At 48.7% G+C, this 27,662-nt stretch overlaps 2 protein-coding genes across 7 annotated transcripts; one reads left to right on the top strand and one right to left on the bottom strand.

Annotated features, from left to right (window-relative positions):
* Positions 1-682: 682 nt before the first annotated feature.
* On the bottom strand, positions 683-14,591 carry TMEM220 (transmembrane protein 220). 2 transcript variants are annotated; one of them, XM_077254640.1, is made up of 6 exons: positions 14,455-14,591; positions 6,979-7,008; positions 5,289-5,467; positions 5,086-5,200; positions 4,947-5,006; positions 683-1,131 (listed from the first exon to the last, which is right to left on the bottom strand). In XM_077254640.1, the coding sequence occupies exons 1-6, from the start codon at positions 14,460-14,462 to the stop codon at positions 999-1,001; spliced, it is 525 nt and encodes a 174-aa protein (XP_077110755.1). In that variant the 5' UTR covers positions 14,463-14,591; the 3' UTR covers positions 683-998. The 2 variants fall into 2 exon arrangements, with proteins under 2 accessions (XP_077110755.1, XP_077110756.1); XM_077254641.1 differs by having other exon boundaries at positions 5,289-5,349; positions 14,455-14,585.
* A 139-nt stretch (positions 14,592-14,730) lies between these two features.
* LOC143766739 (manganese-dependent ADP-ribose/CDP-alcohol diphosphatase-like) lies at positions 14,731-23,422 on the top strand. 5 transcript variants are annotated; one of them, XM_077254639.1, is made up of 4 exons: positions 14,731-14,866; positions 20,332-20,927; positions 21,857-21,973; positions 22,113-23,422. In XM_077254639.1, exons 2-4 carry the CDS (start codon positions 20,357-20,359, stop codon positions 22,406-22,408), a joined length of 984 nt encoding a protein of 327 aa, XP_077110754.1. In that variant the 5' UTR covers positions 14,731-14,866; positions 20,332-20,356; the 3' UTR covers positions 22,409-23,422. The 5 variants fall into 5 exon arrangements, with proteins under 5 accessions (XP_077110754.1, XP_077110749.1, XP_077110750.1 ...); XM_077254634.1 differs by lacking the exon at positions 14,731-14,866 and adding an exon at positions 15,042-15,130; XM_077254635.1 differs by lacking the exon at positions 14,731-14,866 and adding an exon at positions 15,137-15,210.
* Positions 23,423-27,662: the final 4,240 nt, after the last annotated feature.

The following is a 27,662-nucleotide window of genomic DNA, read 5'->3' as shown; positions in this document are numbered from 1 at the left end:
GTACTATGACTGGTACTGTGTACGCACTACTGCCGGTACTATGACTGGTACTGTGTACGCACTACTGCCGGTACTATGACTGGTACTGTGTACGCGCTACTGCCGGTACTGTGTACGCGCTACTGCCGGTACTGTGAGTGGTACTGTGTGCGCACTACTGCCGGCACTATGACTGGTACTGTGTGCGCACTACTGCCGGTACTGTGACTGGTACTGTGTGCGCGCTACTGCCGGTACTATGACTGGTACTGTGTACGCACTACTGCCGGTACTATGACTGGTATTGTGTGCGCGCTACTGCCGGTACTACGACTGGTACTGTGTATGCACTACTGCCAGTACCATCAGTACTATGCCGAGTACTATGTGTGCACTACTGCCAGTACCATCAGTACTATGCCAGGTACTATGCACGCTACTGCCGGTACCACCAGTACTATGACTGGCAATGTTACCGAATCCATCTCTTCCTATTGTAACTGGGCCACTATTCCCACTCAAACTATCCAGAGAAACACCAAGTGCTCCCTAACTGTGCTGCCTCCTCCGTAGCTTCCTGCCGCCTTTCACAAGGATCAGAGGGGGAGAAAACATGGCTGCCTCCAGAGAGGAGCACACAAGGCTCGTCCCGCTGTGATCATGGACAAAACAGCCGCAAGAAAGAGGAAGCCGAGTCTCTGTGTCCGGTCTGTCCTTTATTCCTTTCCTCAGGTTCATGGTCAGAGCTCCTTCAAGAAATGGACAAAACAGCAACAAACGTGTATCTTCTCCTTGTAGATAAACCCAACCGCCACTCTCTGCTGGAACCAAGCAAAATGCTGCAAAACGCTGCCATAAACCGCTGCATGGTCCCCGAAATGTGCTGATGGGTGGGAGCCAGCCCTAAAATATCCTCATCACAAGATGGTGGGAGGTGAGAAACCAGGACTCACAGATGGCCGCATTGTCCCAGCAGACTCCTTCCATCTCCAGCTACAAGAGAACCGCCACTCCGCGTCTCATATGGCCGTCTTACAGTGCTGGGGCCAAGATGTCCTCATCTCCTTGTCAATGTAGATGTAGATCCAAACCAAGAGCGGAAGAACGGAGACCGAGACCGCCACAAATAACCTCACACCGCCAACCGTGGCTCTGGAAAACCACAAAAATATTATCCACAGTTTGCAGTATTATAGTAGTTATATTCTTGTTCATAGGGGCAGTATTATAGTAGTTATATTCCTGTACATAGGGGCAGTATTATAGTAGTTATATTCCTGTACATAGGGGCAGTATTATAGTAGTTATATTCTTGTACATAGGGGCAGTATTATAGTAGCTATATTCTTGTACATAGGAGCAGTATTATAGTAGTTATATTCTTGTACATAGGGAGCAGTGTTATAGTAGTTATATTCTTGTACATAGGGGCAGTATTATAGTAGTTATATTCTTGTACATAGGAGGCAGTATTATAGTAGTTATATTCTTGTACATAGGAGCAGTATTATAGTAGTTATATTCTTGTACATAGGGGCAGTATTATAGTAGTTATATTCTTATACATAGGAGCAGTATTATAGTAGTTATATTCTTGTACATAGGGGCAGTATTATAGTAGTTATATTCTTGTACATAGGGAGCAGTGTTATAGTAGTTATATTCTTGTACATAGGGAGCAGTGTTATAGTAGTTATATTCTTGTACATAGGGGCAGTATTATAGTAGTTATATTCTTGTACATAGGAGCAGTATTATAGTAGTTATATTCTTGTACATAGGGGCAGTATTATAGTAGTTATATTCTTGTACATATGGGCAGTATTATAGTAGTTATATTCTTGTACATAGGAGCAGTATTATAGTAGTTATATTCTTGTACATAGGGAGCAGTGTTATAGTAGTTATATTCTTGTACATAGGGAGCAGTGTTATAGTAGTTATATTCTTGTACATATGGGCAGTATTATAGTAGTTATATTCTTGTACATAGGAGCAGTATTATAGTAGTTATATTCTTGTACATAGGGAGCAGTGTTATAGTAGTTATATTCTTGTACATAGGGGCAGTATTATAGTAGTTATATTCTTATACATAGGGCAGTATTATAGTAGTTATATTCCTGTACATAGGAGCAGTATTATAGCAGTTATAGTCTTGTACATAGGAGCAGTATTATAGTAGTTATATTCTTGTATATAGGGGCAGTATTATAGTAGTTATATTCTTGTACATAGGAGCAGTATTATAGTAGTTATATTCTGGTACATAGGGGCAGTATTATAGTAGTTATATTCTTGTACATAGGGGCAGTATTATAGTAGTTATATTCTTGTACATAGGGGGCAGTATTATAGTAGTTATAGTCTTGTGCATAGGAGCAGTATTATAGTAGTTATATTCTTGTACATAGGGGCAGTATTATAGTAGTTATATTCCTGTACATAGGAGCAGTATTATAGTAGTTATATTCTTATACATAGGGCAGTATTATAGTAGTTATATTCCTGTACATAGGAGCAGTATTATAGCAGTTATAGTCTTGTACATAGGAGCAGTATTATAGTAGTTATATTCTTGTATATAGGGGCAGTATTATAGTAGTTATATTCTTGTACATAGGAGCAGTATTATAGTAGTTATATTCTGGTACATAGGGGCAGTATTATAGTAGTTATATTCTTGTACATAGGGGCAGTATTATAGTAGTTATATTCTTGTACATAGGGGGCAGTATTATAGTAGTTATAGTCTTGTGCATAGGAGCAGTATTATAGTAGATATATTCTTGTACATAGGGGCAGTATTATAGCAGTTATATTCTTGTACATAGGGGCAGTATTATAGTAGTTATATTCTTGTACATAGGGGCAGTATTATAGTAGTTATATTCTTATACATAGGAAGCAGTATTATAGTAGTTATATTCTTGTACATAGGGGCAGTATTATAGTAGTTATATTCTTGTACATAGGAGCAGTATTATAGTAGTTATATTCTTGTACATAGGAGCAGTATTATAGTAGTTATATTCTTGTACATAGGAGCAGTATTATAGTAGTTATATTCTTGTATATAGGGGCAGTATTATAGTAGTTATATTCTTGTACATAGGAGCAGTATTATAGTAGTTATATTCTGGTACATAGGGGCAGTATTATAGTAGTTATATTCTTGTACATAGGGGCAGTATTATAGTAGTTATATTCTTGTACATAGGGGGCAGTATTATAGTAGTTATAGTCTTGTGCATAGGAGCAGTATTATAGTAGTTATATTCTTGTACATAGGGGCAGTATTATAGCAGTTATATTCTTGTACATAGGGGCAGTATTATAGTAGTTATATTCCTGTACATAGGAGCAGTATTATAGTAGTTATATTCTTATACATAGGGCAGTATTATAGTAGTTATATTCCTGTACATAGGAGCAGTATTATAGCAGTTATAGTCTTGTACATAGGGGGCAGTATTATAGTAGTTATATTCTTGTATATAGGGGCAGTATTATAGTAGTTATATTCTTGTACATAGGAGCAGTATTATAGCAGTTATAGTCTTGTACATAGGGGGCAGTATTATAGTAGTTATATTCTTGTATATAGGGGCAGTATTATAGTAGTTATATTCCTGTACATAGGGGCAGTATTATAGCAGTTATATTCTTGTACATAGGGGCAGTATTATAGTAGTTATATTCCTGTACATAGGAGCAGTATTATAGTAGTTATATTCTTATACATAGGGCAGTATTATAGTAGTTATATTCCTGTACATAGGAGCAGTATTATAGCAGTTATAGTCTTGTACATAGTGGGCAGTATTATAGTAGTTATATTCTTGTACATAGGGGCAGTATTATAGTAGTTATATTCTTGTACATAGGAGCAGTATTATAGTAGTTATATTCTTGTACATAGGAGCAGTATTATAGTAGTTATATTCTTGTACATAGGGGCAGTATTATAGTAGTTATATTCTTGTACATATGGGCAGTATTATAGTAGTTATATTCTTGTACATAGGAGCAGTATTATAGTAGTTATATTCTTGTACATATGGGCAGTATTATAGTAGTTATATTCTTGTACATAGGAGCAGTATTATAGTAGTTATATTCTTGTACATAGGAGCAGTATTATAGTAGTTATATTCTTGTACATAGGGGCAGTATTATAGTAGTTATATTCTTGTACATAGGGGCAGTATTATAGTAGTTATATTCTTGTACATAGGGGGCAGTATTATAGTAGTTATATTCTTGTACATAGGGGCAGTATTACAGTAGTTATATTCTTGTACATAGGGGGCAGTAGTATAGTAGTTATATTCTTGTACATAGGGGCAGTATTATAGTAGTTATATTCTTGTACATAGGGGCAGTATTATAGTAGTTATATTCTTGTACATAGGGGCAGTATTATAGTAGTTATATTCTTGTACATAGGGGCAGTATTATAGTAGTTATATTCTTGTATATAGGAGCAGTATTATAGTAGTTATATTCTTGTACATAGGAGCAGTATTATAGTAGTTATATTCTTGTACATAGGAGCAGTATTATAGTAGTTATATTCTTGCACATAGGGGCAGTATTATAGTAGTTATATTCTTGTACATAGGAGCAGTATTATAGTAGTTATATTCTTGTACATAGGGGCAGTATTATAGTAGTTATATTCTTGTACATAGGAGCAGTATTATAGTAGTTATATTCTTGTACATAGGAGCAGTATTATAGTAGTTATATTCTTGCACATAGGGGCAGTATTATAGTAGTTATATTCTTGTACATAGGAGCAGTATTATAGTAGTTATATTCTTGTACATAGGGGCAGTATTATAGTAGTTATATTCTTGTACATAGGGGCAGTATTATAGTAGTTATATTCTTGTACATAGGGGCAGTATTATAGTAGTTATATACTGTTATACACAGAGGAGTGATGGGAGTTGCAGCGTTACCTGGCAGAATCCTTACAGAGGAGTATCCACACTGCGATGATCACTAATCCTGACAGTTCCCTAGGAGACATATTGTGAACAGTCATTGTTGCCTTCCTCATGGATGGGACGATGCCGCCATCTTCCCGTGTCTCCTCACCTCCCTTCCTCCTGGTGTAAGATGTTTCTTATATCACCGGACAGCAGCAGATAAGAAGCTCCGATCAGGCAGACGGCACCGTGGAGCGCGGACAACGTCCTCCAGATGATGTGACCTACATGGAGGAACATAATGGACGCCGGCGAGTTGTAGGATTGCGGAGCCCGCAGTGACCCAGGACGCCGTTAGCCCCGAGGACTCACCCGTTATGTCTGGATTTATGCTGAGGAGGAATATCAGGGCGGCGGGGATAACATAGATGACCTGCAGACGACATAATGGGGTGCACACCCCGAAAATCCAATAAGAGTTCCTCAGCCAGTGGGAAAGCTGGGTGACCCAAAATGGCCGCCACATAGGAAGCAGAACAGGATGATGTCTCCTATAACGACACATATAGGGGAGCGGCGTGAAGTGCAGGGTCGTCAGAATACTCGCCACATTCACAAGATGACGCCGGCCATGTAAGACCCCGGAGGAGACGACCCCGCAGGACAACGGGCAGGGGCTCAACAATAATAAAGGGCAGAAATCCCTCATCTTATCCAGAATCTAGGGGTCCGGACAGGAGAGGAACGGCCATAGTGCCCGTACAGCTCACAGGAGAGAGCGGCCATAGTGCCCGTACACCTCACAAGAGAGAGCGGCCATAGTGCCCCTACACCTCACAAGAGAGAGCGGCCATAGTATCCGTACACCTCACAAGAGAGAGCGGCCATAGTATCCGTACACCTCACAAGAGAGAGCGGCCATAGTATCCGTACACCTCACAGGAGAGCGGCCATAGTATCCGTACATCTCACAGGAGAGAGAGCGGCCATAGTATCCGTACACCTCACAAGAGAGAGCGGCCATAGTATCCGTACACCTCACAAGAGAGAGCGGCCATAGTATCCGTACACCTCACAGGAGAGAGCGGCCATAGTATCCGTACAGCTCACAGGAGAGAGAGCGGCCATAGTGCCCGTACACCTCACAGGAGAGAGAGAGCAGCCATAGCGCCCGTACACCTCTCAGGAGAGAGAGCAGCCATAGTGCCCGTACACCTCACAGGAGAGAGCGGCCATAGTGCCCGTACACCTCACAGGAGAGAGCGGCCATAGTGCCCGTACACCTCACAGGAGAGAGCGGCCATAGAGCCCATACACCTCACAAGAGAGAGCGGCCATAGTGCCCATACACCTCACAAGAGAGAGCGGCCATAGTATCCGTACACCTCACAGGAGAGAGCGGCCATAGTATCCGTACACCTCACAGGAGAGAGAGAGCAGCCATAGCGCCCGTACACCTCTCAGGAGAGAGAGCAGCCATAGTGCCCGTACACCTCACAGGAGAGAGCGGCCATAGAGCCCGTACACCTCACAGGAGAGAGCGGCCATAGAGCCCATACACCTCACAAGAGAGAGCGGCCATAGCGTCAATACACCTCACAGGAGAGAGAGCAGCCATAGAGCCCGTACACCTCACAGGAGAGAGAGCAGCCATAGTGCCGGTACACCTCACAGGAGAGAGAGCGGCCATAGCGCCCGTACACCTCACAGGAGAGCAGCCATAGCGCCCGTACACCTCACAGGAGAGCAGCCATAGCGCCCGTACACCTCACAGGAGAGAGAGCAGCCATAGAGCCAATACACCTCACAGGAGAAACAGCGGCCATAGTGCCCGTACATCTCTTCTGACACTCTGTACACATGGAGACTTGGCAGATGCCATATGTTTTCTCTCTCTCCAGTCCAGCAGCAGTTTCCTCCTCCCTCCATCCTCCACACTCCTCCTCCTTACTGCACAGGCAAGAATTAACCCTTTCTCTGTATGCTGTTGTGAGGACACAGGCAAATATGGAGTCAGGGATTCCTGCACTTCTATAAGATCACACAAGGCTCACATACTCACAATCCAGATCTCAGCGTCAGGATCATTAACCTGTAACACACAGAACGTAACAATGAGAAAAAACTACCACCACCATAGTATCATCATCATCATCATCAACACTGCATAAATACTCTGTGCTGCTGTCACCCTGCTCCCTCCACCATATATCTCCCTCTGTGACCCCCATAGACCAGCACACTGCTCTCCTGAAATACTCTGTGCTGCTGTCACCCTGCTCCTCCACCATATATCTCCCTCTGTGACCCCCCATAGACCAGCACACTGCTCTCCTGAAATACTCTGTGCTGCTGTCACCCTGCTCCTCCACCATATATCTCCCTCTGTGACCCCATAGACCAGCACACTGCTCTCCTGAAATACTCTGTGCTGCTGTCACCCTGCTCCTCCACCATATATCTCCCTCTGTGACCCCCATAGACCAGCACACTGCTCTCCTGAAATACTCTGTGCTGCTGTCACCCTGCTCCTCCACCATATATCTCCCTCTGTGACCCCCATAGACCAGCACACTGCTCTCCTGAAATACTCTGTGCTGCTGTCACCCTGCTCCTCCACCATATATCTCCCTCTGTGACCCCCATAGACCAGTACACTGCTCTCCTGAAATACTCTGTGCTGCTGTCACCCTGCTCCTCCACCATATATCTCCTCTGTGACCCCCATAGACCAGCACACTGCTCTCCTGAAATACTCTGTGCTGCTGTCACCCTGCTCCTCCACCATATATCTCCCTCTGTGACCCCCATAGACCAGCACACTGCTCTCCTGAAATACTCTGTGCTGCTGTCACCCTGCTCCCTCCACCATATATCTCCCTCTGTGACCCCATAGACCAGCACACTGCTCTCCTGAAATACTCTGTGCTGCTGTCACCCTGCTCCTCCACCATATATCTCCCTCTGTGACCCCCATAGACCAGCACACTGCTCTCCTGAAATACTCTGTGCTGCTGTCACCCTGCTCCCTCCACCATATATCTCCCTCTGTGACCCCCATAGACCAGCACACTGCTCTCCTGAAATACTCTGTGCTGCTGTCACCCTGCTCCTTCCCCCACATATCTCCCTCTGTGACCCCCATAGTCCAGCACACTGCCCTCCTGAAATACTCTGTGCTGCTGTCACCCTGCTCCTCCACCATATATCTCCCTCTGTGACCCCCATAGACCAGCACACTGCTCTCCTGAAATACTCTGTGCTGCTGTCACCCTGCTCCTTCCCCCACATATCTCCCTCTGTGACCCCCATAGTCCAGCACACTGCTCTCCTGAAATACTCTGTGCTGCTGTCACCCTGCTCCTCCACCATATATCTCCCTCTGTGACCCCCATAGACCAGCACACTGCTCTCCTGAAATACTCTGTGCTGCTGTCACCCTGCTCCTCCACCATATATCTCCCTCTGTGACCCCCATAGACCAGCACACTGCTCTCCTGAAATACTCTGTGCTGCTGTCACCCTGCTCCTCCACCATATATCTCCCTCTGTGACCCCCATAGACCAGCACACTGCTCTCCTGAAATACTCTGTGCTGCTGTCACCCTGCTCCCTCCACCATATATCTCCCTCTGTGACCCCATAGACCAGCACACTGCTCTCCTGAAATACTCTGTGCTGCTGTCACCCTGCTCCTCCACCATATATCTCCCTCTGTGACCCCCATAGACCAGCACACTGCTCTCCTGAAATACTCTGTGCTGCTGTCACCCTGCTCCCTCCACCATATATCTCCCTCTGTGACCCCCATAGACCAGCACACTGCTCTCCTGAAATACTCTGTGCTGCTGTCACCCTGCTCCTTCCCCCACATATCTCCCTCTGTGACCCCCATAGTCCAGCACACTACTCTCCTGAAATACTCTGTGCTGCTGTCACCCTGCTCCTCCACCATATATCTCCCTCTGTGACCCCATAGACCAGCACACTGCTCTCCTGAAATACTCTGTGCTGCTGTCACCCTGCTCCTTCCCCCACATATCTCCCTCTGTGACCCCCATAGTCCAGCACACTGCTCTCCTGAAATACTCTGTGCTGCTGTCACCCTGCTCCTTCCACCATATATCTCCCTCTGTGACCCCATAGACCAGCACACTGCTCTCCTGAAATACTCTGTGCTGCTGTCACCCTGCTCCTCCACCATATATCTCCCTCTGTGACCTCCATAGACCAGCACACTGCTCTCCTGAAATACTCTGTGCTGCTGTCACCCTGCTCCTCCACCATATATCTCCCTCTGTGACCTCCATAGACCAGCACACTGCTCTCCTGAAATACTCTGTGCTGCTGTCACCCTGCTCCTCCACCATATATCTCCCTCTGTGACCCCCATAGACCAGCACACTGCTCTCCTGAAATACTCTGTGCTGCTGTCACCCTGCTCCTCCACCATATATCTCCCTCTGTGCCCCCCATAGACCAGCACACTGCTCTCCTGAAATACTCTGTGCTGCTGTCACCCTGCTCCTTCCACCATATATCTCCCTCTGTGACCTCCATAGACCAGCACACTGCTCTCCTGAAATACTCTGTGCTGCTGTCACCCTGCTCCTCCACCATATATCTCCCTCTGTGACCCTCCATAGACCAGCACACTGCTCTCCTGAAATACTCTGTGCTGCTGTCACCCTGCTCCTCCACCATATATCTCCCTCTGTGACCCCCATAGACCAGCACACTGCTCTCCTGAAATACTCTGTGCTGCTGTCACCCTGCTCCTCCCCCATATATCTCCCTCTGTGACCCCCATAGACCAGCACACTGCTCTCCTGAAATACTCTGTGCTGCTGTCACCCTGCTCCTTCACCATATATCTCCCTCTGTGACCCCCATAGTCCAGCACACTGCTCTCCTGAAATACTCTGTGCTGCTGTCACCCTGCTCCTCCCCCATATATCTCCTCTGTGACCCCACATAGACCAGCACACTGCTCTCCTGAAATACTCTGTGCTGCTGTCACCCTGCTCCTCCACCATATATCTCCCTCTGTGACCCCCATAGACCAGCACACTGCTCTCCTGAAATACTCTGTGCTGCTGTCACCCTGCTCCTCCACCATATATCTCCCTCTGTGACCCCCATAGACCAGCACACTGCTCTCCTGAAATACTCTGTGCTGCTGTCACCCTGCTCCCTCCACCATATATCTCCCTCTGTGACCCCATAGACCAGCACACTGCTCTCCTGAAATACTCTGCGCTGCTGTCACCCTGCTCCTCCACCATATATCTCCCTCTGTGACCTCCATAGACCAGCACACTGCTCTCCTGAAATACTCTGTGCTGCTGTCACCCTGCTCCTCCACCATATATCTCCCTCTGTGACCCCCATAGACCAGCACACTGCTCCCCTGAAATACTCTGTGCTGCTGTCACCCTGCTCCTCCACCATATATCTCCCTCTGTGACCCCCATAGACCAGCACACTGCTCTCCTGAAATACTCTGTGCTGCTGTCACCCCGCTCCTCCACCATATATCTCCCTCTGTGACCTCCCATAGACCAGCACACTGCTCTCCTGAAATACTCTGTGCTGCTGTCACCCTGCTCCTCCACCATATATCTCCCTCTGTGACCCCCATAGACCAGCACACTGCTCTCCTGAAATACTCTGTGCTGCTGTCACCCTGCTCCTCCACCATATATCTCCCTCTATGACCCCCATAGACCAGCACTCTGCTCTCCTGAAATACTCTGTGCTGCTGTCACCCTGCTCCTCCCACCATATATCTCCTCTGTGACCCCCATAGACCAGCACACTGCTCTCCTGAAATACTCTGTGCTGCTGTCACCCTGCTCCCTCTACCATATATCTCCCTCTGTGACCCCCATAGACCAGCACTCTGCTCTCCTGAAATACTCTGTGCTGCTGTCACCCTGCTCCTCCCACCATATATCTCCCTCTGTGACCCCCATAGACCAGCACACTGCTCTCCTGAAATACTCTGTGCTGCTGTCACCCTGCTCCTTCCACCATATATCTCCTCTGTGACCCCCATAGACCAGCACACTGCTCTCCTGAAATACTCTGTGCTGCTGTCACCCTGCTCCTCCACCATATATCTCCCTCTGTGACCCCCATAGACCAGCACACTGCTCTCCTGAAATACTCTGTGCTGCTGTCACCCTGCTCCTCCCCCATATATCTCCTCTGTGACCCCATAGACCAGCACACTACTCTCCTGAAATACTCTGTGCTGCTGTCACCCTGCTCCTCCCCCATATATCTCCCTCTGTGACCCCCATAGACCAGCACACTGCTCTCCTGAAATACTCTGTGCTGCTGTCACCCTGCTCCTCCCCTTATATCTCCTCTGTGACCCCCATAGACCAGCACACTGCTCTCCTGAAATACTCTGTGCTGCTGTCACCCTGCTCCTCCACCATATATCTCCCTCTGTGACCCCCCATAGACCAGCACACTGCTCTCCTGAAATACTCTGTGCTGCTGTCACCCTGCTCCTTCCACCATATATCTCCCTCTGTGACCCCCATAGACCAGCACACTGCTCTCCTGAAATACTCTGTGCTGCTGTCACCCTGCTCCTCCACCATATATCTCCCTCTGTGACCCCCATAGACCAGCACACTGCTCTCCTGAAATACTCTGTGCTGCTGTCACCCTGCTCCTTCCCCCATATATCTCCCTCTGTGACCTCCATAGACCAGCACACTGCTCTCCTGAAATACTCTGTGCTGCTGTCACCCTGCTCCTCCCCCCATATATCTCCCTCTGTGACCCCCATAGACCAGCACACTGCTCTCCTGAAATACTCTGTGCTGCTGTCACCCTGCTCCTCCCACCATATATCTCCTCTGTGCCCCCCATAGACCAGCACACTGCTCTCCTGAAATACTCTGTGCTGCTGTCACCCTGCTCCTCCCCCCATATATCTCCCTCTGTGCCCCCCATAGACCAGCACACTGCCCTCCTGAAATACTCTGTGCTGCTGTCACCCTGCTCCTCCCCCATATATCTCCTCTGTGACCCCCATAGACCAGCGCACTGCTCTCCTGAAATACTCTGTGCTGCTGTCACCCTGCTCCTCCACCATATATCTCCCTCTGTGACCCCCATAGACCAGCACACTGCTCTCCTGAAATACTCTGTGCTGCTGTCACCCTGCTCCTCCCCCATATATCTCCTCTGTGACCCCCATAGACCAGCGCACTGCTCTCCTGAAATACTCTGTGCTGCTGTCACCCTGCTCCTCCACCATATATCTCCCTCTGTGACCCCCATAGACCAGCACACTGCTCTCCTGAAATACTCTGTGCTGCTGTCACCCTGCTCCTCCCCCATATATCTCCCTCTGTGACCCCCATAGACCAGCGCACTGCTCTCCTGAAATACTCTGTGCTGCTGTCACCCTGCTCCTCCACCATATATCTCCCTCTGTGACCCCCTATAGACCAGCACACTGCCCTCCTGAAATACTCTGTGCTGCTGTCACCCTGCTCCCTCCACCATATATCTCCCTCTGTGACTCCCATAGACCAGCACACTGCTCTCCTGAAATACTCTGTGCTGCTGTCACCCTGCTCCTCCACCATATATCTCCCTCTGTGACCCCCATAGACCAGCACACTGCTCTCCTGAAATACTCTGTGCTGCTGTCACCCTGCTCCTTCCACCATATATCTCCCTCTGTGACCTCCCATAGACCAGCACACTGCTCTCCTGAAATACTCTGTGCTGCTGTCACCCTGCTCCTCCCACCATATATCTCCTCTGTGACCCCCATAGACCAGCACACTGCTCTCCTGAAATACTCTGTGCTGCTGTCACCCTGCTCCTCCACCATATATCTCCCTCTGTGACCTCCATAGACCAGCACACTGCTCTCCTGAAATACTCTGTGCTGCTGTCACCCTGCTCCTCCACCATATATCTCCCTCTGTGACCCCCATAGACCAGCACACTGCTCTCCTGAAATACTCTGTGCTGCTGTCACCCTGCTCCCTCCACCATATATCTCCCTCTGTGACCCCCATAGACCAGCACACTGCTCTCCTGAAATACTCTGTGCTGCTGTCACCCTGCTCCTCCCCCATATATCTCCCTCTGTGACCCCCATAGACCAGCACACTGCCCTCCTGAAATACTCTGTGCTGCTGTCACCCTGCTCCCTCCACCATATATCTCCCTCTGTGACCCCCATAGACCAGCACACTGCCCTCCTGAAATACTCTGTGCTGCTGTCACCCTGCTCCCTCCACCATATATCTCCCTCTGTGACCCCCATAGACCAGCACACTGCCCTCCTGAAATACTCTGTGCTGCTGTCACCCTGCTCCTCCCACCATATATCTCCCTCTGTGACCTCCCATAGACCAGCACACTGCTCTCCTGAAATACTCTGTGCTGCTGTCACCCTGCTCCTCCACCATATATCTCCCTCTGTGACCCCCATAGACCAGCACTCTGCTCTCCTGAAATACTCTGTGCTGCTGTCACCCTGCTCCCTCCACCATATATCTCCCTCTGTGACCCCCATAGACCAGCACACTGCTCTCCTGAAATACTCTGTGCTGCTGTCACCCTGCTCCCTCCCCCATATATCTCCCTCTGTGACCTCCCATAGACCAGCACACTGCTCTCCTGAAATACTCTGTGCTGCTGTCACCCTGCTCCTCCACCATATATCTCCCTCTGTGACCCCCCCATAGACCAGCACACTGCTCTCCTGAAATACTCTGTGCTGCTGTCACCCTGCTCCTCCCACCATATATCTCCCTCTGTGACCTCCCATAGACCAGCACACTGCTCTCCTGAAATACTCTGTGCTGCTGTCACCCTGCTCCTCCACCATATATCTCCCTCTGTGACCCCCATAGACCAGCACACTGCTCTCCTGAAATACTCTGTGCTGCTGTCACCCTGCTCCTCCACCATATATCTCCCTCTGTGACCCCCATAGACCAGCACACTGCTCTCCTGAAATACTCTGTGCTGCTGTCACCCTGCTCCTTCCACCATATATCTCCCTCTGTGCCCCCCATAGACCAGCACACCGCTCTCCTGAAATACTCTGTGCTGCTGTCACCCTGCTCCTCCACCATATATCTCCCTCTGTGACCCCCATAGACCAGCACTCTGCTCTCCTGAAATACTCTGTGCTGCTGTCACCCTGCTCCCTCCACCATATATCTCCCTCTGTGACCCCCATAGACCAGCACACTGCTCTCCTGAAATACTCTGTGCTGCTGTCACCCTGCTCCTCCACCATAAATCTCCCTCTGTGACCCCCATAGACCAGCACACTGCTCTCCTGAAATACTCTGTGCTGCTGTCACCCTGCTCCTCCACCATAAATCTCCCTCTGTGACCCCCATAGACCAGCACTCTGCTCTCCTGAAATACTCTGTGCTGCTGTCACCCTGCTCCTCCACCATATATCTCCCTCTGTGACCCCCATAGACCAGCACACTGCTCTCCTGAAATCCTCTGTGCTGCTGTCACCCTGCTCCTCCCTCACCTGCACATAGGCCGCCAGGGTGAGGAATGACGCCATGATGAGGTTGCAGAGCCTCCATAGTGCCCGCTGGTACAGGGGGCTCCCTCCTGCCATACTCTGGGGGTCTCTCAGTCCTCTGGACCATGTGACTCTTCCTGTTACTCGGGGACGGCTCCGCCCACTATTTAACCCTTCCCTGGCAGCTTTTCTTTCTCTGATTCGCTACATTGTATCAGATCACAAGACCGGATGCAACAGTAACAAACCCTCAGCTGTCCAGCTGCTGCGCTGCATGTGCCTGTTATTCACTGACAGCAGGCGAGGACCTGAGTGCTGATAACAGAGAGCACTAGCTCCCACATAATGTCACGTTGCAGATGTTTCCTTGGAGCTGCTGGTCTATGACCCGGGCACCCTCTGGCGGCAATGGCAGGTATGGCAGCGACAGCCCCGGAACGTGGGGCTTTCTGTGTGGGCGGGAGAGTGGGAGGGGTTTCTTATGTGGGCGGGACAGTGTGGGAGGGTTCTCCCTTGTGGGCGGGATAATAGGAGGGGGTCTCCTCTGTGGGCGGGACGGAGGGAGGGGTCTCCTCTGTGGGCGGGACGGAGGGAGGGGTCTCCTCTGTGGGCGGGATTGTGTGACAGGAAGTGTATCTCTGCAGTGCAGCCTGCGCCCCCTGACGTCAGGACATGGGCGGTAAGTGCAGCTTTTCCCCCGTGGGCTCGCTGGATTAACCCCCGCAGTGCTGCACTGGTCCCCGGCTCTGCACTGACAGGGTTAGTCTTCGCCCCGGGGTCGCTCCTGTCTGTATGGCGGTGATATCTGCACGTCCTCTGTGGCCCCTTATGAGAGACCCCAGTGTCAGTCTGAATCCACATTGTGAGGGGGATCTGGCGATTGGCGGGGGGCTGCCGAGGCCAGGAGTTACCCGCCCGCCCTGTGGGGGTGTTCTGGGGTCACAAGAATGGTGGTCGGGGGGAAGAAAACACCTCGTGTAGGAATAGAGTCCGAGGGAGAAGTGAAGGATCGTTCTGATGGAAGGGATCAGTGGAGGATGTGAGGAATCGTCCTAATAAAAGACTTCTAGCAGTGACAATGGTGGACACGTGGTGACTTCTAGCAGTGACAGTGGTGGACACGTGACTTCTAGCGTGTGATAATGGTGGACACGTGGTGACTTCTAGCGTGTGATAATGGTGGACACGTGGTGACTTCTAGCAGTGACAATGGTGGACACGTGGTGACTTCTAGCGTGTGATAATGGTGGACACGTGACTTCTAGCAGTGATAATGGTGGACACGTGGTGACTTCTAGCAGTGACAATGGTGGACACGTGACTTCTAGCGTGTGATAATGGTGGACACGTGACTTCTAGCGTGTGGCAATGGTGGACACGTGGTGACTTCTAGCAGTGACAATGGTGGACACGTGGTGACTTCTAGCAGTGATAATGGTGGACACATGGTGACTTCTAGCAGTGACAATGGTGGACACGTGGTGACTTCTAGCAGTGATAATGGTGGACACATGGTGACTTCTAGCAGTGACAATGGTGGACACATGGTGACTTCTAGCAGTGACAATGGTGGACACATGGTGACTTCTAGCAGTGACAATGGTGTACACGTGGGTGACTTCTAGCAGTGACAATGGTGGACACATGGTGACTTCTAGCGTGTGATAATGGTGGACACGTGGTGACTTCTAGCAGTGACAGTGGTGGACACGTGGTGACTTCTAGCAGTGATAATGGTGGACACGTGGTGACTTCTAGCAGTGACAATGGTGGACACGTGGTGACTTCTAGCGTGTGATAATGGTGGACACGTGGTGACTTCTAGCAGTGACAATGGTGGACACGTGACTTCTAGCGTGTGATAATGGTGGACACGTGGTGACTTCTAGCAGTGACAATGGTGGACACGTGACTTCTAGCGTGTGATAATGGTGGACACGTGACTTCTAGCAGTGACAATGGTGGACACGTGGTGACTTCTAGCATGTGATAATGGTGGACACGTGGTGACTTCTAGCAGTGACAATGGTGGACACGTGACTTCTAGCGTGTGATAATGGTGGACACGTGACTTCTAGCGTGTGGCAATGGTGGACACGTGGTGACTTCTAGCAGTGACAATGGTGGACACGTGGTGACTTCTAGCAGTGATAATGGTGGACACATGGTGACTTCTAGCAGTGACAATGGTGGACACATGGTGACTTCTAGCAGTGACAATGGTGGACACATGGTGACTTCTAGCAGTGACAATGGTGGACACATGGTGACTTCTAGCAGTGACAATGGTGTACACGTGGGTGACTTCTAGCAGTGACAATGGTGGACACATGGTGACTTCTAGCGTGTGATAATGGTGGACACGTGGTGACTTCTAGCAGTGACAATGGTGGACACATGGTGACTTCTAGCAGTGATAATGGTGGACACGTGGTGACGTCTAGCAGTGACAATGGTGGACATGTGACTTCTGGCATGTGACAATGGTGGACACGTGGCTTCTAGCATGTGACAATGGTGGACACGTGGTGACTTCTAGCATGTGACAGTTGTGGACACGTGGTGACTTCTAGCATGTGACAATGGTGGACACGTGACTTCTAGCAGTGACAATGGTGGACACATGGTGACTTCTAGCATGTGGCAATGGTGGACACGCGGTGACTTCTAGCAGTGACAATGGTGGACACGTGGTGACTTCTAGCAGTGACAATGGTGGACACGTGGTGACTTCTAGCAGTGATAATGGTGGACACGTGGTGACTTCTAGCGTGTGACAATGGTGGACACGTGGTGACTTCTAGCAGTGACAATGGTGGACACGTGGTGACTTCTAGCAGTGACAATGGTGGACACGTGGTGACTTCTAGCAGTGACAATGGTGGACACGTGGTGACTTCTAGCAGTGACAATGGTGGACACGTGGTGACTTCTAGCAGTGACAATGGTGGACACGTGGTGACTTCTAGCAGTGATAATGGTGGACACGTGGTGACCTCTAGCAGTGACAATGGTGGACACGTGGTGACTTCTAGCGTGTGATAATGGTGGACACGTGGTGACTTCTAGCTTGTGACAGTGGTGGACACGTGGTGACTTCTAGCAGTGACAATGGTGTACACGTGGGTGACTTCTAGCAGTGACAATGGTGGACACGTGGTGACTTCTAGCAGTGACAATGGTGGACACGTGGTGACTTCTAGCAGTGACAATGGTGGACACGTGGTGACTTCTAGCGTGTGACAATGGTGGACACGTGGTGACTTCTAGCAGTGACAATGGTGGACACGTGGTGACTTCTAGCAGTGACAATGGTGGACACGTGGTGACTTCTTGCAGTGACAATGGTGGACACGTGGTGACTTCTAGCAGTGACAATGGTGGACACGTGGTGACTTCTAGCAGTGACAATGGTGGACACGTGGTGACTTCTAGCAGTGATAATGGTGGACACGTGGTGACCTCTAGCAGTGACAATGGTGGACACGTGGTGACTTCTAGCGTGTGATAATGGTGGACACGTGGTGACTTCTAGCTTGTGACAGTGGTGGACACGTGGTGACTTCTAGCGTGAGCGTGTGATAATGGTGGACACGTGGTGACTTCTAGCAGTGACAATGGTGGACACATGGTGACTTCTAGCAGTGATAATGGTGGACACGTGGTGACGTCTAGCAGTGACAATGGTGGACATGTGACTTCTGGCATGTGACAATGGTGGACACGTGGCTTCTAGCATGTGACAATGGTGGACACGTGGTGACTTCTAGCATGTGACAGTTGTGGACACGTGGTGACTTCTAGCATGTGACAATGGTGGACACGTGACTTCTAGCAGTGACAATGGTGGACACGTGGTGACTTCTAGCAGTGACAATGGTGGACACGTGGTGACTTCTAGCAGTGACAATGGTGGACACGTGGTGACTTCTAGCGTGTGATAATGGTGGACACGTGGTGACTTCTAGCAGTGACAATGGTGGACACGTGGTGACTTCTAGCAGTGACAATGGTGGACACGTGGTGACTTCTAGCAGTGATAATGGTGGACACGTGGTGACCTCTAGCAGTGACAATGGTGGACACGTGGTGACTTCTAGCGTGTGATAATGGTGGACACGTGGTGACTTCTAGCTTGTGACAGTGGTGGACACGTGGTGACTTCTAGCAGTGACAATGGTGTACACGTGGGTGACTTCTAGCAGTGACAATGGTGGACACGTGGTGACTTCTAGCAGTGACAATGGTGGACACGTGGTGACTTCTAGCAGTGACAATGGTGGACACGTGGTGACTTCTAGCGTGTGACAATGGTGGACACGTGGTGACTTCTAGCAGTGACAATGGTGGACACGTGGTGACTTCTAGCAGTGACAATGGTGGACACGTGGTGACTTCTTGCAGTGACAATGGTGGACACGTGGTGACTTCTAGCAGTGACAATGGTGGACACGTGGTGACTTCTAGCAGTGACAATGGTGGACACGTGGTGACTTCTAGCAGTGATAATGGTGGACACGTGGTGACCTCTAGCAGTGACAATGGTGGACACGTGGTGACTTCTAGCGTGTGATAATGGTGGACACGTGGTGACTTCTAGCTTGTGACAGTGGTGGACACGTGGTGACTTCTAGCGTGAGCGTGTGATAATGGTGGACACGTGGTGACTTCTAGCAGTGACAATGGTGGACACATGGTGACTTCTAGCAGTGATAATGGTGGACACGTGGTGACGTCTAGCAGTGACAATGGTGGACATGTGACTTCTGGCATGTGACAATGGTGGACACGTGGCTTCTAGCATGTGACAATGGTGGACACGTGGTGACTTCTAGCATGTGACAGTTGTGGACACGTGGTGACTTCTAGCATGTGACAATGGTGGACACGTGACTTCTAGCAGTGACAATGGTGGACACGTGGTGACTTCTAGCAGTGACAATGGTGGACACGTGGTGACTTCTAGCAGTGACAATGGTGGACACGTGGTGACTTCTAGCAGTGACAATGGTGGACACGTGGTGACTTCTAGCAGTGACAATGGTGGACACGTGGTGACTTCTAGCAGTGACAATGGTGGACACGTGGTGACTTCTAGCAGTGACAATGGTGGACACGTGGTGACTTCTAGCATGTGGCAATGGTGGACATGCGGTGACTTCTAGCGTGTGGCAATGGTGGACACGTGGTGACTTCTAGCAGTGACAATGGTGGACACGTGGTGACTTCTAGCAGTGACAATGGTGGACACGTGGTGACTTCTAGCATGTGGCAATGGTGGACACGCGGTGACTTCTAGCGTGTGGCAATGGTGGACACGCGGTGACTTCTAGCGTGTGATAATGGTGGACACATGGGTGACTGGGCATGGATCTAGCAGCTAGTGGATGGCAGAGGGACTAATGAGGATTCACATGTGCCATTGTGCGTTGTTGTGATGACTTTGGGTCTCAAAAACTAACCGAATAAACCTAATACCATAGGTTTACAAGCATGCACAACACCCAACAGCTTGGATAGAATGTGGGTCTATCAATCCTAGCCAGACATTTAAGTGTAGGAGGGTCGGGGCATATAAAAATACTGTCACCCTACCAATAGTCTCACCTCGACGCATTTCCCTCCCAAGATATAGTTCCTCAGGAGGCATATGGGAAATTCTGTGAGTGTGAATCACATCAGAGATGTATGCAGGGCCAGCCGTCGAGGAGCGCGGGCGCCATATTGCATCCTAGAGGGTGCCAACCTCCGCAGATGTGTCGATACTAATCCCAATTATCTGATAGTGTACTTTTCCTAATTGGACCACCCACCAGTGGGTCCGATCATCATCCTTCTATTTCGTTGCTTATTGAAGCCTCTCTGAATCTTGTATTTCAGGAGCTGAGACCCTGCAAATGAAGACATGGAGGACCCCTTGTTTACATTTGGCATCATAGCCGACATCCAGTACGCCGACATAGACGACGGCTACAACTACGTGAAGACCAGGATGAGACACTACAGGAACAGTCTATCGTTGCTTCAAGGAGCCATGCGAGAGTGGGCCTCCGAGCCCATCACCCCTCAGTTCATTCTCCAGCTTGGGGACCTCATCGATGGCTACAATGTCACCCACCAATCCTCCGAGACATCACTGAGAAAAGTCCTGACGGAGATTGAAAAGCTGAAGATCCCCATCCATCATATCTGGGGGAACCATGAGTTCTACAACTTCAGCAGGCAGCAGTTAATGGAGTCGAGTCTGAACAGCTCCAGAATCCCCGGGACAGCGACAAGGTTTTCTGAGAATGGTGGAGACTCCTTAGACTCGTTTTACGCCTATCACTTCAGTCCTTACCCCAAGTTTCGACTCCTTTTAATTGACTCTTATGACTTTAGTGTGATTGGAAGAGATCCGTCCAGTGACGAGCACGTCAAGTCCTTGAAGCTCCTGAGACAGAAGAATCCCAATGAGGATAAGAACAGTCCAAAAGGTATCAATGAAGAACATCATGGGGGTTGACCCACATAACTGGCATTCCTAAAGGTCCCCATACACCTTCAATAGCTGATGACCCACAGCTAGTCGTCTCAGCCCTCATACCCAATTTCACCATCCTCCGAGGGCGTCTTATCTTCCCTAGGAACAAAAGGATCAGGGGTAGAAATTTACCATGACCCATCAGTTTTTCAATAGTCAAGAGGATCTCAAAGACTTAGCCCAAATTGCAGGGTTAAACCAATTTTGCCCTAATGTGCTATTCGGGCCCTTAAAGGGGTATTCCAGTCTAAAAAGTTATTACCAATCACCAACCCTCAACGATTACTAGCATAGGCTGGATTACCCCCTTTAAAACCTCATTTGAAGTCATCAACGTCACCTACTGAGGAACGTCACCTACTGAGGAACGTCACCTACTGAGGAACGTCACCTACTGAGGAACGTCACCTACTGAGGAACGTCACCTACTAAGGAACGTCACCATCTGAGGAACGTCACCATCTGAGGAACGTCTCCTCCTGAGGAACGTCTCCTCCTGAGGAACGTCTCCTCCTGAGGAACGTCTTCTCCTGAGGAACGTCTTCTCCTGAGGAACGTCTCCTCCTGAGGAACGTCTCCTCCTGAGGAACGTCTCCTCCTGAGGAACGTCTCCTCCTGAGGAACGTCTCCTCCTGAGGAACGTCTCCTCCTGAGGAACGTCTCCTCCTGAGGAACGTCTCCTCCTGAGGAACGTCTCCTCCTGAGGAACGTCTCCTTCTGAGGAACGACAACTACTGAGGAACATCTGAAGGGTTGTAACACAACTCTTGGTTCTTGGCTTAGACATTGGAGACTAATGTCAGAAAAAGGCAGGGGTGTGAAAACTTCTCAGTATTTTTGTGTGTTGTCATTGCCAATAGTTTTATTTTTTTGGCCTTTTAGATCTTGCTGAAACGCGGTTTGTCCAGTTTAATGGTGGGATCAGCGTCTCTCAGCTCGGCTGGATTACTGAAGTTCTCGAAGAGTCTGATAAAAACGATGAAAAAGTGATGGTGGCAGGTAGGTTACCTTCAGTGAAGACATTAAATGTTTCTATGCCTCCAGAGGGTGTTGACGTCTGGTGGCCTGTCCTCTGTTGGCTTGCTGACGTTGATCTGATGATGCACATGGTATAACAAACATGTCTTCTCCTCTACAGGCCACCTCCCAGTCCATCCCAGCTCTACAGACCCAGTATGTTTGACCTGGAACTATCTGGAGGTCCTAGACCTTCTACAGTCTCACTCCTGTGTGGTGGCCTATTTTGCTGGACATGATCACGATGGTGGATACTTCCAGGACCAGTGTGGAATCCACCACTTAACCTTTAATGGCATCATTGAGACCCCTCCTGACAGCCAGGCGTTTGGCACCATGTTTATATACGAGGACAAGATGGTCCTGAGGGGCCGCGGCCTCATCCCCGACAGAACCCTGGTCTACCGGAAGGGCTAGAGGACCATGGAAACAACCCGCCTGGAAGATGGAAGAATGTATGGACACACAGTGAACTTTAGTGATGGCGAGATGGACCCATTGCTTTAAAGGGATGCAGTTTTTTTTGTATCCCAATAAAATTTTTATACCCAGTACAACAAATATTTTTAAAGGGAATCTGCCAATGGGACCAGCCCTCGTAGGCCACCTACATGGACACGTGGCTCATTGGAAGCTGAGTGAAATGACACCTTGATGTCTTCAATATGATGTTTTATTACCGAACAAGAAACGTTTTTCTTAATATGTAAATGAGCTGTTAAGATCTACGGGCAGGACATAGATCTCAACAAGAATCTGTTGCCAGAGCTTATATTACATGAGAAGTATATGAGAAGACTGTCGGTCATTACATGCCTCACACTGCTAAAGCCCCCTGATATAATATAAGCCCTGGAGGCGGATTCTCTGGAAGATCTATGTCTGGTCCGTAGATCTTAACAACTCATTTACATATTAAGAAACATGGATTTCTGTGGAATAAAATATCATCACAGATATTAAGGTGTCATTTTATTCACCTTTCTACAAAATACATGTCCATATAGAAAGTAAAACGTCCAGATCCTACTGACGGATTCCCTCCATAGAAGAATTAGAAAATAGTCATATATGAAAACGTTATACGGCGCACATGGAAGATAATATATTCCCAATATAACACCTAGCTGTCATTTCTACCTACAGGGGGCAGCGTTATTATAGTAGTTATATTCTTGTACATAGGGGCAGAATTATACAGTCACCACTAGGGGGGAGCTCTCTACATACAGATTTATACAGTCACCACTAGGGGGAGCTCAGTACATACAGATTTATACAGTCACCACTAGGGGGAGCTTACTACATACAGATTTATACAGTCACCACTAGAGAGCTCACTACATACAGATTTATACAGTCACCACTAGGGGGAGCTCACTACATACAGATTTATACAGTCACCACTAGAGGGAGCTCACTACATACAGATTTATACAGTCACCACTACAGGGAGCTCTCTATATACAGATTTATACAGTCACCACTAGGGGGAGCTCACTACATACAGATTTATACAGTCACCACTAGAGAGCTCACTACATACAGATTTATACAGTCACCACTAGGGGGAGCTCACTACATACAGATTTATACAGTCACCACTAGGGGGAGCTCACTACATACAGATTTATACAGTCACCACTAGGGGGAGCTCACTACATACAGATTTATACAGTCACCACTAGGGGGAGCTCACTACATACAGATTTATACAGTCACCACTAGGGGGAGCTCACTACATACAGATTTATACAGTCACCACTAGGGGGAGCTTACTACATACAGATTTATACAGTCACCACTAGGGGGAGCTCACTACATACAGATTTAGGCTCCTTTCAGACATAGCGCATTTTTGAGCGCTATTTTGCGGGCGCTTTTCAAAAATGCGCAATGTCATTTTCGTCTGCCGGCAAAGTGAATGAGAAATTCACTTTGCCGTTCAGACACACCGCAAAAAAACGCGGCGCTTTTGTCTGCAAACACGCCGGCGTAAAAAGAATTGACATGTCAATTCTTTACGCAGCGGCGTGTCTGCGTATCCCCATAGGGCCCCATATTACCGTCCACACACAGCGCCTTTGTCCTGGGTGTCGGCGTCTTTGTACGGAGGGGTTGACACCCAGGACCGGACGTGACGTCGGACAGAAAGAGGGAAGCCCCCGCCCCCCAGTGAAGCAGCATGGAGTGTGTGTGTGTGTGTGTGTGTGTGTGTCCCCATGCGACGCTAGTGCCACCATTGTGCTAAGTCGCCGTATGGGACTACTACTCCCATCCGGTATTAGGATGGGAGAGTTGTCCCTGTGTCCGGCGACTTAGCACAATTGTAAAGTTACACAAAACACCTACACACAATACACATACATGACACACAGTACAGTACATACAACACATAACACAGAGTATATACTCACCAACAGCACACTTGTAGGCGAAGCCCTCGATCCTCCAGGAAAAAATCCAAAAATAATAAACCAAATTCATACTCCGTGTCCGCAGAATCCATAAAACGAGTGTCCCACGCCGATCGGCTGCTCTTCGGCGATACACTGCCAGGAGCGAAGCTCCTAGCAGTGTATCGCGTACTGTTCCGGAGTTCAATGGCTCCGGCGTCTCGGTTAACGGCAGTACAGCTGCGTTGAACTTTCCCACGCAGCACTGCCGTTAAGCGAGAGTGCCGGGGTCAGTGACCGCCGGTAAACTCGCTCGCGCATGCGCAGTGACACACCGACAGGAACTATGGCTCCTGTCAGTGTGTTGCTGCAGCCGTGGAGAGCAGACATATCTCTGGATGTGTCTGTTCTCCATGGAAAATCTTGATACGTGGCACTTACATATGTGGCAATTAAATACGTGATACGTGTCACTTAAATACGTGGCACTGAAATATGTGGCACGTGGCACTTTGATACGTGGCACTTTGATGCGTGGCACTTTGATACGTGGCACGTGGCACTTTGATACGTGGCACGTGTCACTTAAATACGTGTCACGTGGCACTGAAATATGTGGCACGTGGCACTTTGATACGTGGCACGTGGCACTTTGATACGTGGCACTGAAATACGTGGTACTGAAATACGTGATACGTGGCACTTTGATTCGTGGCACGTGTCTCTTAAATACGTGGCACTGAAATACGTGGCACTGAAATACGTGGCACTTTGATGCGTGGCACTTTGATACGTGGCACTGAAATATGTGGCACATGGCACTTTGATACGTGGCACGTGTCACTTAAATACGTGGCACTGAAATATGTGGCACTTTGATACATGGCACGTGGCACTTTGATACGTGGCACTGAAATATGTGGCACGTGGCACTTTGATACGTGGCACGTGGCACTGAAATATGTGGCACGTGGCACTTTGATACGTGGCACGTGGCACTTTGATACGTGGCACTGAAATACGTGATACGTGGCACTTAAATACGTGGCACGTGGCACTTAAATACGTGGCACTGAAATACGTGGCACTGAAATACGTGGCACTGAAATACGTGGCACTGAAATACGTGGCACGTGGCACTGAAATACGTGGCACTGAAATACGTGGCACTGAAATAAGTGGCACTGAAATACGTGGCACTGAAATACGTGATACGTGGCAAAGAAATACGTGGCACTTAAATACGTGGCACTTAGGCTATGTTCACATTTGCGTTGTGCGCCGCATGCGTCCTTTTTTTGATTGATTTTGGACGCAGCAAAAATGCAATTTGCTGCGTCCTCTGCGGCCGGATGCGTGCGCTGCAGTGACGCATGCGGCGCAAAACGCAAGTGCAACTCATGTCCATGCGCCCCCATGTTAAATATAGGGGCGCATGACGCATGCGGCGCCCGACGCTGCGGCGCAGACCGCAAATGTGAACGTAGACTTAAATAGCTGGATAGAGCTGGATCCGCGGGCTGTGATCTGGCCTACGCTCAGCACTCTGCGGAGCGCTGTCATTCAAAACACGTCCACTCATTTTGGTGTTTAGTCCCAAAATGGAGGATGGAAGAAGAAAAGGGTTGGAAAAGGAAATGACATCATTTCTTTTTTTTTTCCCCCACTGCAGTTAAAGCTTTATTTGTGTCAAACACAGACAATCTGCAGAGAAAACTGCATAAAAAACCGCACTAAAAACCGCATCAAAAACCGCATCAAAAATGCACCAAAAACGCACCTGCGTTTTCTGCCAAGAGCTGCGGTTTTTGTCCTGAAAAAAAAGGATTGAAATCAGGATCGTGTGAACATACCCTTACCGTACAGGGTTACGAGGGGGGGCGTCTGACTGACGCCTGCCCTAGTAACCTGGGGTTAGTGACAGTGGGGTTAGTAAACCCCAGCTGATGTCTGTTCCGCTTGCTGAGGCGTCTTTGGCTCAAGGCCATTGCAGCTGGCAGAATCGACATGATGTTAACTCCAGTGTGTATTGTATTCTGAGTCATAAAGACAGGAAATGACCTCAATGACTCTTTTTTTGTTCCCCTTTTTTTTTTTTTCAAACAAACTTTATTTTCAGTACACAATGCTGAAAAAAAACGCAGGTAAAGCAGCAGCAAAATACGCACGCGTAAAAATACGCAGCAAATATGCTGTGTGTGAAAGTAGCCTTATACAGTCACCACTAGGGGGACCTCACTACATACAGATTTATACAGCCACCACTAGAGGGAGCTCACTACATACAGATTTATACAGCCACCACTAGAGGGAGCTCACTACATACAGATTTATACAGTCACCACTAGAGGGAGCTCACTACATACAGATTTATACAGTCACCACTAGGGGGAGCTCACTACATACAGATTTATATAGTCACCACTAGGGGGAGCTCACTACATACAGATTTATACAGCCACCACTAGGGGGAGCTCACTACATACAGATTTATACAGTCACCACTAGAGGGAGCTCACTACATACAGATTTATACAGTCACCACTAGGGGGAGCTCACTACATACAGATTTATACAGTCTGCAGTAGCTCGTTGCATAGTGTCCACTAGGGCGAGCTCAGTACAAGCGCACAGTGAGCTTCCCCTAGTGGTGTCTGATGGTTCTTATGTATTTAGTTAGGCCCTCAGTAGCGCTGAGGATTAAATCTGGTTTTACACCTATGTTAGTAAGCAATTTTTTCTTTTGTGAGAGTGTTTGTACTATTTTGGGGTAGATGGACCCCTGTTCTTGGATACAGCAGCTCGTCAGATAGAGGGGGACGAGCAGAGCCCTGTGTACACTGATCTGCTGAGAGCAGCTGCTGCCGTTCTGCTGGCTGCACTTTGCTCTCCTACCACTAGATGGCAGGAAATTCTTATCCTGATGGCAGAAATTAAGAATCATGAAAGCAAATGTTCTGTCCTCGCGCGTTATAATGGGGTCCGACCCAAGCTCCAGACTGTCCGCCCAGCACTGGGGTCTCCCTGACATCCTCTGTGCTGCTTCTTGATAACGAAAAGGGAAATATTTTGCACCAATGATTACAATATGTTCTGCAGCAGCTCCGGCCAGTATATGACTGACAGCTTTATATAAGAGGTTCTGCAGCAGCTCCGGCCTGTATATGACTGACGGCTTTATATAAGAGGTTCTGCGGCAGCTCCGGCCTGTATATGACTGACGGCTTTATATAAGACGTTCTGCGGCAGCTCCGGCCTGTATATGACTGACGGCT

The sequence above is a fragment of the Ranitomeya variabilis genome, chromosome 4, assembly GCF_051348905.1.
Source record: "Ranitomeya variabilis isolate aRanVar5 chromosome 4, aRanVar5.hap1, whole genome shotgun sequence".
Classification (NCBI taxonomy): domain Eukaryota; kingdom Metazoa; phylum Chordata; class Amphibia; order Anura; family Dendrobatidae; genus Ranitomeya; species Ranitomeya variabilis.
The sequence above is the reverse complement of the archived record's forward strand: the minus strand, read 5'-3'. Positions and strand labels throughout refer to the sequence as shown.